Source organism: Parasteatoda tepidariorum, chromosome 5 (genome assembly GCF_982258835.1).
Source record: "Parasteatoda tepidariorum strain Cologne lab strain chromosome 5, Ptep-v5.0, whole genome shotgun sequence".
NCBI lineage: Eukaryota > Metazoa > Arthropoda > Arachnida > Araneae > Theridiidae > Parasteatoda > Parasteatoda tepidariorum.
Genome location: NC_141759.1, coordinates 63,457,121 through 63,473,919, shown reverse-complemented (window position 1 = coordinate 63,473,919; position 16,799 = coordinate 63,457,121). Strand labels below are relative to the sequence as shown.

General features: G+C 27.9%; 1 protein-coding gene across 1 annotated transcript; it reads right to left on the bottom strand.

The window, feature by feature from the left end:
- Window positions 1-1,225: 1,225 nt before the first annotated feature.
- On the bottom strand, window positions 1,226-15,532 carry LOC107437827 (uncharacterized). Its single transcript, XM_016049952.5, has 8 exons — window positions 15,353-15,532; window positions 11,703-11,784; window positions 10,826-10,934; window positions 8,995-9,089; window positions 7,945-8,045; window positions 7,343-7,452; window positions 4,338-4,522; window positions 1,226-3,016 (listed from the first exon to the last, which is right to left on the bottom strand). Exons 2-8 carry the CDS (start codon window positions 11,759-11,761, stop codon window positions 1,324-1,326), a joined length of 2,352 nt encoding a protein of 783 aa, XP_015905438.3. The 5' UTR covers window positions 11,762-11,784; window positions 15,353-15,532; the 3' UTR covers window positions 1,226-1,323.
- Window positions 15,533-16,799: the final 1,267 nt, after the last annotated feature.

The window sequence follows — 16,799 nt, the reverse complement described above, 5'->3', positions numbered from 1 at the left end:
AATATTTAAATGGCCTGAATAAGAATCGCAACGTTCAACTTTTAAATCAGGTAAATACGAAAATCGATGTTTGATAATAAAATCGCGATTTTAAAAATGCAAAACACGATATTAGATTCTTAAATCTCGTAAATACGAGTCATAATGTACGATATTTAAAAAGCGTAAATAAGAATTGCAATGCGCAACTTTTAAATCAGGTAAATACGAGAATCGATGATTGATATTAAAATCGCGTGAATAAAAATCGAGATATTTGCAGAGTCTGGACTTCTGATTTCTAAAAGGCTTGTTTGAATTGTTTTTTGTTTACACAATAAATAAAAATTTACAATATGAATTGAATGAGCAAATAAATATTTTCACCACAAATCCACCTCTATTTTTTTTCGCTTTTTTTGTTTGCTTTCTCACCAGAATACAAGAAGCAGCAACGTCTAAATTACGAAGATACGAGCTATCCCGCCGACGGATAAAAAATACGGAAAATCTTATTTTCTGTGCGTGAAATCGGAGAAAATAGCTAATATAAGTAAACATGCGGAAGGATTAGCAGCTAGGACGTAGTTTGAATTTTCTGTTTTTCTTTGAAAATCGTAAATAAATATAATAATTTGACTTCAACGACTAAATTTTTTTAAAAAAAAACGGGATATTTATAAATGAATAAAAAAAAAAACCCAAACTTTTAGAGAATCTGAGTTTTTGATAAAAAGGCTGAAATTCGAGAGACAAAAGCGAAAAAAATCTCATCCCTGTATAAAGGTCAACCAGTTTTATCCCAAGGAAATGATTTTTAGAGAAACTTCAGAGGGAGGAATGAGGACTTCAATAATTTCGCTCAGCGGAAAATTAAATTCCTCATAAAATAATTTAACTTGTGCAAAAAAAAAAATTTCAGCTGAAATTAGCGGAAAAAATGGAAAAATCTGAGAAAAAGCGGAAACCCGCGGAAGAATCTCATCCCTGTAGAAGAAACTTGCTTCCTATAAAGAATTAACAGGAATTTTTTGTTTTCATGAAAAAACTTAATGCATTATCCATGAAAGCATGGTGTTAAACATGAAAACTTAAATTAACAAAAGAAACTAGTCTCAAATATAGATAAAAAATGAATTTATATATTTAAAAAAAAACTTAGTTATGAAACTTCCATTAAATGAAGCATTCCAAAAAGATATTACATGCTTGCCAATGTATTCAATTTGAAATAAAATACACGAAATTTTAATAGGTGTTAATATTACTTTTTATTTTCAAATGCAATGGCATGTTTCCTTAAAAAAATGAATTTGAACAATTTTATTCTAAGAACATTCTTATTTAGAGAGATACCCATATCTGTTCAGTCTCATTTTCGGAAGAGCTGCTCACGTCCTGCATGTAATTAATAGTTTCACTACTCCTAATAGTTACAGAACTATCTTCAAACGTTAAACTAGTTTTGGGGTTATGATAATTGTGAAAATTATTTTCTTCACTTTCTTTTAAATTTTTTGTACTGTTTATATTATAATCAAGACTAGAACTTGTATGTTCACAATTTTCTATATCATCTTTCATTTTGGTAGGTATAGTTTCCATATTTGTGTCATTTTCAAACACTTTTTTATGCTTCATAAGTTTGGGTTTCTTCCTTTTAGGCCCAGTTGAATTATCGGACAAAGAACCAAAATTTTTCAAATCAGCTAATTTTCTTATAGCTTTGTGATTGTGCAGCGGCTTATCAGTAGAATGACTTACCGATTTTTTTGTAATGTGTTTACAAACTGAGCTATTAAGTTCACAAGATAATTCTGAAATGTGCTTTGTACATTCAGAAGAATCTGTATTATCAGGGAACACACATTCTAGATTTGAACGAGATTCAGGGTCAATCACATTATTAACTGGGGTTCTTTTTTCATAACGACTTATATTACTGTCCAAATTCAAAAGATTGTCAGTCGATTTGGAACCTATTGCACTTTTATCAAAAGATTTCTTTTCTACACCAGCAATATTAACATCCTGACTGCATGGTTCAGAATCAATTGCATTTCTATTAAAAGCTTTCTTTTCATTAGGAACAAGACTAGTATCTTGTATTGCTGATACCTCAATCAATTCAAAATCAAATGAATTTTTACAGGCATCTTTCTCTTCCTCATTAACCATATCAGAATCTTGATTCAAAAGTTCATTGGTCAGTTTAGATGCAACTGCATTTGTATAACAAGCTTTCTTTTTGTCAGAAACAATATTAGCATCTTGCACTAATTCAGAGTCCATTGCAATTTCGCCAAAATCTTTCTCTTCTATACTAACAATATTAGTACCTTGATCGGATGAATCATCAACTGATTCAGAGTCAATTGCACTTTTATTGAGAGCTTTCTCTTCATCAGGAACTGATTCTTCAACAAATTCAGAATCAAATGTATTGTTATTTATAGCTTCCTCTTCATCACAAACAATATTAACATCCTGATCCCATGACACATCAATCAATTCAGAGCCATGTGCATTTATATCAGGATCTTTTACTGCATCAACACGAATTGAACTTTGAACTGATGATTCATAATCAGGATAACTGACTGCACTTTTATCAGGAACTTTATTTACATCACAAATAATACTTTTACTGTCACTTAATATTTCATCATCACAATAATAAAATGAGTTATTAAATAAACCAGTTATTTGACTGCTATTTTTGCCTTTTAAAGAAACTGAACTGTCTGTCAACATACTTTGTAAGTATGTGAAAGATTCAGAATAAACAGACTTTTCAGCAGGAAATTTCTCTTTATCAACTGCAATGTTTGTCATAAGTAATTTTTTATTTTTGCTTATTTCACACATTTCAATTTGGGGACCAAAACGTACAGATTTTCGTTTAATTTTCTTGCGAACAAATATATCTTCAGCTAACATCCCTGAGTCAAGAGAGTATTTGATTGAATCTTTAGAATTAGCTTCATTGTTTTGTTCCTCCTTGATAATATCAGTTGAACATAGTTCATCAACAGAGCTAGAAAGATAAATTTTCAATTAAATTTCATAGTTTGCAGTTTTAAATTTAAAAAAAAGGAAGGTTATAGTTATAATTAATGGAAATAAAATGAATTTAAATACTTCATTTTAAAACAGAGTATTAACATGTCAGAGAAAGGTACAAGAATTATAATTACCCTCAATCCTTATACATGCACACTCCTTCATACAAGCAAAATTGGACAGTTGGTAGTTGTAATATTGTGAGTATATGAAAATTTAATTAAATTCACTCATTTATTAAACAAATTTTCTCATAACTAATAAATATTGTACTAATTTTTTCAATGTCATGGTTCACATAATTTAGAACAAGAATAAAAACCACAACTAGTTCTAACTTTTATTTGAACCATAACATAAATTAATCTATACCTAAAAAATTAAAAAGCCCATAAATTCCCGGTTAGAAAAATTTATCTGTATAGGAAAAACAAGAATATGAAGAAAAAAAATTGCAGCACATATTTGTTTATACTAAGTATGGTGTATAAGTTGACTTTTCGAACTCCCAAAACTTAATGAAAAATAAGGAGTTGTCAGATACACCAGTAACGAAGTCGAAATTTATTGATTGTGAACATTATTAATAATGAAATAGAAATGCATAAATCTGTATAACTTTATCTTTACAAATTACTCCATTCAACAATTATTATTAATATGTTACTTACAAGTAATTTATTAATTTTTTCTCATTATATTTTTGTTCTGCATATAAAGGTTTTTTTAAAGAAAAAATACTTCAAATTATGTTAAAAGAAATTAAAAATAAAAAAAGTTAAGAAAATTTATTCAAGAGTTTTTAAAAAATATACGAAAACTTTTAGAACCTATTATAAAGCTACAAATTTAAAGATTCAATAACGTTAGCAGTATTATCACTTGCTTCCCATTCTGAAATGAATTCGATTTCATCCTCATCTGTTGAGACCCAAAGAAAATCATCTCCATACAAAGAATTCTAAATTCCATACTTTAAAAAAATTTTGCAAAAACATTTGAATGAAAAATTTTTTATGCACCTAATATCATTTGACAAATGACATCTATAGAAATAATAATCGAAATGTTGACAGCGACGTATACACATAGATATAAAATTTTTATATTAATAACATATCAAGGTAGGCAGATTACATTGCTAAAGCAAAATACCTAATAATGAAACAATTGTGCTACAACTTTCGTCTTTTTAGAAAAACGGAACCATCTCAATAGAAATTCACAAATGGGGGACAACAACACAAATAGAAATTTGTCTATTTTTATTACTAATATATATTATTGGCATATACCTTTCTGTAATATTTTCCACAGGTGGAGCATCTGGCTTTTTCAAATTATTCCTTAAGTCATCACATAATCTTCTGCATTTCAGATAGAATTTGTCATGAAACTTAACAATTCTTTCAGCATAAAATGAATACAGCTCTCCAATTCCATTGATTCCTTCACTTTGCAGGGCTGCTTCTAATAAGTCCTATAAATCATAAGCCAAATGCACAATATATTAATAACACAAACAAATTTTTTGCTGCATTTATACAAATACATATTGTTGGAGCTGTGATAGCTCAGTGGATAGAGCGCTGTTCTTCCAATAAGGTGTACTGGGTTCGAATCCCAGTAGATACGAATTTCGCACCCAGCTTGCACCGACCCAGTGCTGTTGTGAAATATCCTCAGTGGTAGACAGATCGAAGGTTAGAGTCCCCTTGCCATCAGACTAACCGTGGAAGGTTCTCATGGTTTTCCTCTCTATGTAATGCAAATGCGGGTTAGTTCCATCAGAAAATCCTTCACAAAGGCAAATTTCCCCCAATACTTGATCCAGGAGTTTCCTTGTCTTCTGGATTGGGGTCAAAATTACAAGGCTACGAACATTAGTAGTCGTAAATCCAAAAACTGGGATGGCTGTTCCACGACAGTTATAAAATAAAATAAAAAATACATATTGTTCGGGCCGGGATAGCCTGGTTGGTATGGCACTGGGCCCATGCCCAAGAAGTCCAGGATTTGATCCCCGCCGGCCGAAGACTCTCCGTGTAGTAAATTGTGACTGATGCATGTTAAATCTGTCGAGTCACAAAGTTTCCCATGACAAATCATACCTCTGGGGGTACTGATCCAGGAGTTCCCTTGTCTTCTAGGTTTGTTCAAAATTACAAGGCTACGGAGTTGAACATTAGTAGTCGCAAACCCAAGATTTGATCGACTGTTCAACTTCTGTTATAAAATAATAAAATATATATTGTTGCCTAATTTAGGTGTAATGATTTCAAATCTGCAATCAGTTTCGCTCCCTAAGGTACAATTTTTCAACTACATTTTTAGTCTATTTTTTTACTGAAATGTACAAGTTAAAAAACGTTATATATCAGGGGTCTGTCCAGCGTAAATTTACTACTGTTTAGCGGCACCTTCACAGAGTCAACTTTAGGAAAAACGGTAGTTTCACAAAATACTTTTAGAAGAGCCAGTTCTCATGCAAACGTCATTCTTGTTGCAATCTATGAGAAAGAAAAGAGTTTTTCTGCCAGGTGTCTTTTTACATAAAGGTGGCAAAGGTTTGGTCAGATAGTGTAATATGGTAGGCCTAACTGATCGCTTACACTATATCAAAGCAAGCTTTTTTTCGTGAGTTTTTTAAAATGAAATGACGAGGCTCTCCTCTACAGGGTGCATAGTCAAATTATTCAACAAAAAATAAGTACTTTTCAAGCACTCAAATAATATTTTCAAGCACTTTAAAAAAATATCATAATTAGGCAGAGTGGAAAAGTTTTTGACAATTGACGCTTTTATCTAGTTTTTACCAACATGTCAATGAAAAAAAAAAAACCTTTTGGAATTGTTTTTGACAAAATTTGTGTCAAAATGTCAAAATTTTTGAATCAAGTAAATCAAATGGCGTTTTCATACGCTAGATTGGGTTGAAATAATTGTGAAAACATTGAAAAGAACAATGTCAACTGGGTCTTTCTGCATAATTCGTAGCAAAAATCAACACGGTAAAGGAAAAATCTCAATTTGGAAAAGGGAAAATGAAGCACTCTTTAAAAACACCCAATGAAAAAAGCACCTTTAAGGGCTTTTAAAAAATGGAAATCAAAAATAAGCACCTTTAATCACTTTTTAAAAACGCTATGCACCCTGCTCTATAAATTTTACAGGAAGTTAAAATTCAAACATTTGAACATTATAAACACTATTGTTAATTTATTCAAATAGACCTTTATTTTTTAGAAAACATATTTTTCTCGGTGAAGCTTTTTTCTGTATGACCCAGTCAAAAATGTTCTCATAATCAAAATAACTTTTAGCACTAGTTCTGATAGAAATGATTTTTAAATTTGGATACAATTTTAAGCCCAAAATTTTGCAAAAGCAAAACTTTTTTTGAATACATGGGGAAAAATATATAGAAATTTACCAGCCATAAATGATTTTGATTTGTAGCGACAATTTTTGGAAAATATTTTCTTACTTTACCATATTTTTGTGTTGATTTTTTAATATAATTTTCAATTTTCACAAATTATGTCTAAATTTTTACAAAATAGGTACTTTAATTTTCACAAATTAAATCTACATTTTAACAAAATAGGTACTCAAATTTTCACAAATAATGCCTAAATTTTCACAAAACAGGTACCTCCTAAAAAACCTAGACAAACCCCTGTATATAATAGTGGGTCACATAAATGTAGCGACTAACTTCTAGGGGAGTTGGGACACATTATCAAGATTATAATTGCATAGAAACCCTTACCTGGAAATGTGGTTGCACATGGTTAAGGGCAATTCTCTGTTATGATCTGTTCAGAAGAAAATGGCGAAACAGTACCTAACAGAAAATTGTACCAAGCCATGTATGACAACATTTCTAGGCTATTGATCATAATAAAGAAAACAATTTTATTTTTTAAGAGATAAGTTTGAAATAGTTATAAAAATAATTTAAAATATGTCATTTAGTAATATTAAGCATTTTAGATATAATATTGTTTTGAAATAATATTAAGTATTAATATAGTTTATCAAAACTCTTCGATTGGTATAGGTAGAAAAATAATCTGATTTAAATAAATATTTTTTTTAAAATCACAATTGTTGCTAACCCTGTTTGCCTTACATGAGAAAAAAAGTTTCTTTAGATACTACAGTTATTATGTTAACAAGAATAATTTTTCAATTTTAATAATAGCATATATAAATACTTTGAAAATAAATATGCTAAGTTGAATAAGCATAGAAAAGTGCTACATCACATTTATTTATATTTTAAAATAAAACTCACCAAAGAAATAGAACCATTTATTGGTAATAGTTGTACCATTTTCTCAATCAAAGATTTCACATAATCTATGATAACTTTACTTAGCATTTGCAACAAATGAGAAGACATATCTAAATGTAAAATCATCTTTAGTGGAATAATCAATATTTTAGAGAAAAACACCATAATAAAGAGTAAAAATTTTGCATAGTATTTATGATTAGAAAGATTATCTGATAAGTAGGAATCACAAAACTATAATAAATTAAAATATATATATTTTTTAGAGTTTTTTTCTTTCTTTTTTTAAAACATAAGTTACAAATTCTAAAAATGTAACAATAGGGCTATAATTATTAGTTAAAGTTAATTATTTCTTTATTTTCTTTAGAATAAATTACAAATTATAATTAATTAAATATGATGACGAAAGACAAAAAAGTCTAGTACGTTTTACAGACATTTTCAACATTAAAACAAAATATTTGGTTACAAAAAATTATTAATAATAACGAAAACTCTAAAGCATGGTATTTCTAATTTAGTTAATGAAAAAATTCCTAGCAAAATGAAAACTTTTTTCAAAATGAATGTTCATTAAGGAAAAATATTAATTTAATTACCTGTATAACCAAGAATAAACAAAACACAAGCTATACTTTTTGATACAAGCTTCATTATACTTTCATCTGATAGTTCCATTTCCTCAAGAGGCAAATTTTTTCTAAATAATATAATAAAAAATACATAATTACTATTAATCTTTTAGCGATGTTAAATGATTTAAATAAAAAAAAATCACACATAGATAATAATAAATTGCTTAAAATTGCATTACATAATGTTAACTAATTATTAGACATAAAACAAAAATAATAATAAAATAGGAATTGAAAGATTATACAAATAATAATCAATAAAAAATTATTAATAATGCTTTATAGAAGTTGAAAGATTTGAATAAAATAGTAACTTATTTAAAATTACATGTAATAATGTTAAGTTTCTGACACTAAACAAATTATAAACAATTAAAAACAAATATACTGTGAACGATACATGTTTTTTTTTTTTTTTTTTTAAATAAATAAATGAAATTGAATAAGAAAAAAAATAGCATGAGTTGCTTCCAAATCTAATGAAAAATTAAGAAATTGAAATATATAAATTTAACACCTGATTGATTAGCTTTACAAAAGTGTTTCATTTAATTTTTTGGTTCAAATGCATTAAATATTTCATCTGTACTTTAACTTAAAAAAAAAAAAAAACTTGGCTTTACCATACTAGTACACAATGTTTTATACATTAAACTGCATTTCCCAGTCACTACATTCATCAGTTTTTATCTAGACTTCGAGTTTGATTAAAGAAACATAAACCTATTTTGTAATAACTGATGTACTGAAAGACCTTTAATAATTTTACAACTTACACTATTGAATTTAATTGCCTCTCTTAATTTCTGGAATTATTTCTTTCATCCTAAATTAATCTCACTTTAATTCTGAAAAAAATTTAAGAATTTTCCACTAAAAGAGAACATTTTAATACATTTAGACATTGTATCAAACTTAAGACTTTATCTTCCTTTCTGAATCCGGAAACCTCTTAAATATGGAATATTTGTAAGTGTAAAAATAATTTTAAAAAAATTCACAATGGAATCTTACAGTTTTTCATCAGGAGTTTTCATTATCAGTTGTGGAATTTCAGGAATAGGTGGTAAGGACTGAAGAATGGGTTCTCTTTCAGAATCATCATATACCTACATTGTAAAAGAAAATATTCATAAAGAAATAACAGAGTATTTAAATTCAAAACAATAATATAATCCAGAAAAAATGTAATAGGTAGGTGAAAACTTCATTTTCATCACATTAGAGCTGCAGAATGGGCTATCGACAACAGAGATATCCTCCGATCATATTCAGGGATGATTCGAGGACACATTATCACAATTTTAACCATCTGTAGAAAGCATTGTCTTCCTCACTTTGGGAGTCTGACAACCTCTAGGCTAGGGGTGCACAACCTGCGGCCTGCGGGCCAAATGGGGCCCATCGACTAATGAAGTGCGGCCCGCGAGAGCTTCTAAACACAATAAAAAGAATTTTAAAAAATGGCAATTTTAAATCGGACTTTTAAGTCATCACGTTTTGACACAATCAATTTTAACAGATTCTTTAGTAAATGTATGTTTAACGCGCTTTCCTTAAGCCGATTTTATTGTAAATATAAATTATTTTTGTTAAACAGTTATTTCCGCTTTTCTACGTGATTTCGAAAATCCTGAATTTTTATTATGACGCGAGTTTCAGATTGCAAATTTAAATAATCACTTTTCGTGCACTTTATTTGTGACGATTTTATCTTAAATCTAAATGATTTTTTATCTTTTTTTTTCAACAATTTTTTTCGGCAGTTATTGCTATGCATTCCCACGTATTATAAAAAATTCCAATTGCTCTGTTACGACATGCAAATTTCAAATCACGCACTTGACATGGTTTATTCATGCTGAGTTCAGCATAAATATATTTTTTCCCAATTATTTCTATACTTTTCCACACGATTTTGATGATCCCGTTATTTAACTATGATGTTATTGTTAATCGCGCAATTAAATAATCACTTTTTGATACGGTATTTCGGTACAGTTTTCAAATATTTCACAGTAGGTCGAATATTTCTTTTCTTCAATGTTTATTTATTTTGATAAATCTATTGTTCATACAATAAAAATAGCAAGTTTTTTTTTGTAAAAAAAAAAATATATATATAAGTTTTTTTATTTTTGAATGAATTCTAATAATGGAACACTACTAAGTTATTGATATTACTAAGTTTATTGATAAAAAAAATGGAACGCTAATATTTAAATAAACATTACTACATTTGCCATTAACATGTCTAAATACACGTGCGGCCCTTCGTTAGCCAACCTGCTGTGCAAGTGGCCCTTCACTCAAAAAGGTCTGCACCCCTACTCTAGGCGGATTTCAGCACTTTACGATTTAATGAACGATAATAGATAACGATTTAATAAGGACTAATATGGTGTATCTTCTGTCTCTACACAGGCTTATCAAAGTAATCACCCACCAACTTATTGACTGCAGCCAGTGATGCTTGATTACGTCTCTTTGTAATCAGTCTACTGCAGGACTAGAAATAATGATATAGAGAATTTTTTATTGCGTAAGCCAATGTGTGTCAGAAGATCAAACAAAAGTCAAAGTTTTATGACCTAATAAAGGCAAGTTTATACAGAGTAGTAAATCCATGAGCAGTATGATTAAATTTATTGAATGCTTACAAGTTAATTTTAGTTAAATGATTTTTATTTTTATGCTTAATTAAATAAATGCAATATTTATATTACATTTCTTTCTAAATAAACATTATGTGTCTATCAATCTAAACTACAGAATTCATTCAATCTAAACCTGTTCAATCCTCAAACAAAATTAGCAAAAAATAAATAATAATAAAAAAATTTACTTCTTTTAAATTAGCAGTCATAAGTATCAAATGCTCAATTTCATTATGGAATTTTCGTAATTTCATGCAGTGATCAAGAACAGGATCGCAACGAGATTCCAGGAATTTTCTGAAATAAAATATATTTATGCTTTAGTTACAAAAGTACATTGAAGTAAAAATTTCGAAAACTAGAATCCCACAAAATATACCCATAATCAATATACCACACAAATTATAATTTAAAAGTATTTCAAATTGTAGTTTTAACAGATAATTATTATTTTTAAACACCAATAAATATCAGACTCCTGTATTCAAATCACAATATTACATTCATCTAAACTAAAAAAATAAAATTTTCAGTTAAATTTATAACCAGGTATTGTATTTACTCATTTAATTATCTAAGGTTATTTAATCAACTTACTTAAGTCAAATCCTAGTCTTTCCTACAATTAGATTGATTAAACTAGTGGCTAATTTATTAAAATTATAAGTTTCCATTGTTATAAATCTACTATTTGGAATAAAGTTTCTTTATTCAGCATTTTATAATAAATTTATAATGAGCTGCAACATCGTATTTTATAATCAACTCATTGATATTTAATTAAACCTCACAAAAGTTTGCATTTATGTTTATATATAAAAATTGACTAATTATTTCATTAAAAATTCTTAACATCAACTATTTCTCAATTCAACTATATAACTCCTTTTTAAAACTACTATTGTTATGATTTATTGCGTATTGTATTATTATGTATTGTATTGTCAACAAATTTTTAATAAGATAAATACTTTAATTTAGATAATTAATAAAATGGAGAAATAATTAATATTCATTAGCAAATAAGTTTAAAATAAAATTATTATAAAGTATAAAATTTGTCACCTGGGTCGAGCTTTGGGAATAAGCTTTAGTGCATCATCATAAGAGAAGGAATTCATCATTGAAGGAAAAAAATGTCCTTTTCCTAAAAATAATAACACTCAGTAAACATCTGAAACTATTTATAAAAAATTTTATTTTAAGAACAGTTAGTTACCTGAAGATATTCTCTCCAGTTTAATGCTACGTAACCATACAAGGTTACGTTGCATTAAACCGTTGCATTAAAATAATATCAATTTCACAATAAAAAATTTGAGTTCTAAAAAAAAATTGATGATGAATAATCATATTACCAAAAATATGCATGGTTGAGCAATACAGGGATGAGATTAGCCAAAAGGCAAAAAAGCTGAATTTCCACGATAGTAAATTTTACGCAAGCGCAACCCTTTAATAATAAATTCCAGACAGTTTAAGGTAATAAATAATGTGTTGACATACAATTGTGTACTAATCTATTATTATATAAATGATTACATTGATACTTAACATTTAGTGAAAATAAAAATTACCAATTGAAAAAATAAAGCTGGAAATTATATTTTTCCTCAGTTCACATAAGAGACACTTAATACTTGAAAAACTACCTGGTTTAGCAAATTAAAACTACTGAGAATATACATTAATATTTCTTTTCTTTTAATAAGTACTGTTATGTGATTTATAGCAAATATATCAGTAATATTACTTTTTAAATTATATTGGGAAAAAAAATTTAACAATGGACCAAATCATCCCTTTTTCCAACAAAAAAAAAGAAAAAATTAAATTCCTTTTTAAGTTATTGCTTTTGTTTCCTATATCTTTTATGTTTGCTATATTTAGTCGTTAGTCCATCTTCAAACATCTAGTGACAAATCCTATTTTTTCTTCTTTGTAAGCACAGAATGTAAGTTTTGAATATATTCCCTTCCAGTTTCTCTGATGTTGTAACACTTACATATACTAATAATCGTTGTTAGAAAAAGTCACCTTTATAGTAACTAATTAAAAAAAAATTTCATTCTTAAAAGAATCGCGATAGTTGATCTTAAAATTGCGTGAATATGAATAACAATTATGGATTTTGAAATCACATGAATATGAAACTAGATATACGATTTTGAAAATGAGAAAATACAAACTGGGATATAGAATTTTTAAAATGCGTAAATACAAATCACGATTCATAATTTTTAGATCGCGTAAATACGAATCATGATGCGTAATTTTTAGATTGCATAAATAAGAATTATGATGCATAATTTTTATAATGCGTGAATGCGAATCCCAATGCCTTATTTTAAAATCACGTATAAATACGAAAATCAATGTTTGATATTATAAACAGCATGAGCAAATCAAGACATTGAATTTTAAACTTGCTAGAATACGAATCGCTTCATAGGTTTTTAAAAAGGCGTAAATATGAATCACAGCGTACAATATTCAAATCGCGTGAATAAGAATCTCAATACGCAAATATGAAAAGCTATGTTTGATATTAAAATCGTGTGAATAAGAATCGAGATATTAGCAGATTCCAGGCTTGGTACCTCTAAAAGGCTTGTCAGAAACAGCGTCGTTTGAACTACAAAAATCGGATCTATCTGGAGGGCGGGTAAAAAATTCGGAAAATCTTATCTGCTGCGAGTAAAAGGGGAGAAAATAGCTAAAATAAGTAAAAATGAGAAAGGATTGGTAGCTAGGTAGTTTGAATTTTCTGTTTCTCTTTGATAAAAAATGACCATTTATAGACATTTTTATTTCCAATAACAGTGTCAGATTACTTATATTCTTGTAGGTTGGCTTTTTAGCACGTAAATTGCTTTGTTAAATTTTATTTTAAAGTTCTTTTATTTTTTAATTATAATTTTAGTAAAGATTGATGTTTCATTCTAATGCTCTTTACTTTTCCTTACTGCATTAGAAAATATTTTAACAAATAATTATAACCAATAAATAACATGGCTAAATATTGATACCATTAATAAAAAAAAAAAGTTAAAATTAAATTATTTTACAAAATATAAACAATGATTGAGTCAATCAGTATTGGTTTTCTTTTTAACGTTATCATAAGTCCAAGATTTTTCCAAACTCTTAGCTGCAACCTTTCCTACTTCAAAAAATCCCAGTTATCCTTTATTTACTAAATGGGAAACTAGTGCGAAGCAGGGTCGTTTCTAAATGATTTTGCTCAGAAGCTCAATGCTGGGAAAATAAACTTGCACCTTGCAAATACCAAATTTATTTTAGATTCTTTCAATCATATGTTTAGATTTAATGCAGTTTTAGCAACCTTTTTGATGAAGTAATATCAAGTGTTTGCAACGAATGTTAAAAAAATATACACTAAATGAGAAAACTTCGATCCATAACCTGGGTGCATAGTCAAATTATTCAACAAAAAATAAGCACCTTTAAAGCACTTTTCGAGCACTCAAGAAATATTTTTAAGCACTTTAAAAAAATATCATAATTAAGCAGGGTTGGAAAGTTTTTGACAAATGACTGTTTTATCTTGTTTTAAGCGTCATATAAAATAAAAAAAATCTTTTGGTATTGTTTTTGACAATCGTCAGAAATCATGAAATTTTGAATTATGTAAAATGAATGGCATTTTCATAAGCTACGGACTGACAATACGCGAAATAGATTGGGGTTGAAGGAATAGTAAAAACGCTGAATAGAACACTGTGAACTATGTCTTTTTGCATAATTCGTAGCGAAAATCAACATGGTCAAGGGAAAATTAAGCACTTTTTAAAAACACAAAATGAAAAAAGCACCTTTAAAGACTTTTAAAAAACGAAAATCAAAAATAAGCACCTTAAAGCACTTTTTAAAAACGCTATGCACCCTGATAACCTAATAATTTATATTTCGGAATATTTCTCTATTGGTACTTAAAAATGATTACTAGATGTTGATGACAATGAAAGTGGCATTCATGAACATATAGAGAATATTTTAAAAAATTAAAGAATTGGACGAACTCAAGAGGTCAAACACCTGGGGTCATATTTGAGCAAACTATAACATGCATTATTTCAAGTTCAAGAACTGGTAATTGACACTTGGCAAATTCTGTTCCATTGACTTTAAGTATTGATATGGAAATATCTCTACTTTTTCTAATGAATAATTTGTACTTATTTTTTTAAATTATTAAAATATTGTGGATTATTACAATATTTCTAAATTATTACCTTAAGACAATCAATAAAGCACAATGCAAAGTGATTAAAATCCCACAAATCTAGTTTCAAACAAAGGCTTATTATGAATTTCATATATTTTTTAACAAACAAGAAATATATCAATCAAAAATGGTATAACAGTTCATTGAATTATGACATATATGGTGATTAGTAATCAATTAGTAATCAAAATGGTGATCAGTAATCATTTTTCAATTTTTTGCCACAGAACATTTTATACAAATCAGATGTTATCACTAAATTATTGACTAATTTTGGAAAGTAAATTAGTTAAACTTAAATTAATCACTTTAAAAAAATGAAAATAACGAAAATGTGTTAATAGCAACAACTAGCATTAATAAACTTAAGATTTGCAAAAAAATATTCCAAGCCCAATCTTTCACTTTAAGAATAAGGCACATTAGGTGAAATGAATAAGGACTCAACTAAATTAGGACTACTTACGAATTAAATAAAATAAATCAAGTTTTTACAATCATCAATTAATAAAAATATGTTCTTATCTCAGACTAAAAACAGTTTGAAGCAACAAAATTGATCAATAACAACACCGCCAGACATTTTAAAACGAAACCGCTACACATGTTATTTTTGCTGTACGTTTCCCGTTGTCTATTTCAGCTTAACAACTTGCAGAAAACAATAGGAACTAAGGAAAAAAATAATATTTTTATTTGTTGGCAACAAAAAGAAAGTTTGTGGTTACCATTATTTTATTTTTTTCGCTTTATGGGCCAGTTTTCGCGATCGCAACGCTCGAGTACGCCGTCTAGCGGGAGCCTGTAAATATCAGAAATTAATTTATCACGTTTTCATTTAGTTCCATTGAAATCATTGACAGAATTAGACGCCATTTTTTAGCAGCAAATAAGAAACAAAATTTCCCTAAGGAAAAGGCCGAAGAACTTGAAAAAAATCTCCAGAATATTAGTAAATCTTTCAGGAACAGAACACGCCAAACATTTGAAGAAAAATTCCTCAATAATTTTTAATTTCTATTATCAACAAACTTGCAACTGATGACTTCTGATTTCGGATACTGTTACAGATGTGTGTATTAAGGTAAAATGCATTTCTTCTATCTTCAATTCATTGCGAATTAAAGTGAAGTCAACATTGCTTTCGTCATTCCAGTGAATAAATATGAATTCAGAACATACAGAATTGTAATAGTTATAGCATATTCTTCTTCGTTATAGAATAGTATATATTTCTGTATTCATATAATTCGGAAAACAACAATAAAAAATTATCCAAGTTACTTGAAATAGTGCCATTTGTGCTGATTCTTAATTAATTTGTATCGCTTTCTTGGTAAGTATTTTTTAGTTTTGAAAGAATAAGTTCAACTAGAATTCAGCTATTCTGTTTTTAGCTACATATTCAAATTCATATCAATTATAAAATTTTGCTGTGTAGTATGTTATCTAAAAGTAATGAAGGGATAAACTATGTATCTATTATTTGAGAATAAAGTTTTCAAACAAGGAACATATCATTTTGGAATTCTCCGGGAATTATAAATCAGGTAAGTGCAATGATTTTTACAATAAAAAATTTGCTTGTAAATATTTTTTTTTCATTTGATGATGGTTCTCTACAAAATGGTTTTTTACGTCTGATTAAGAACTATAAGAATAATAAAAAAAAGAAACAATATGAAAGTTTTTATTTCAATGTAAAGAATTCTTGAAATCGTTTTTTATCCTAAGAATTCTTTATTTTCCGTTTTTTTGTTTATAATTTTTTGATAAAAATTGTTCTCAAAATACTTTTTTTGAAAAATTAAATGGTATAACATTATGTGTTTATGTATACTTCTTGTATATTCCAATGTTTGAAGTAATATGCTTCAGAAAAGTATGGAATAAAAATTCGGTACTTACGTATT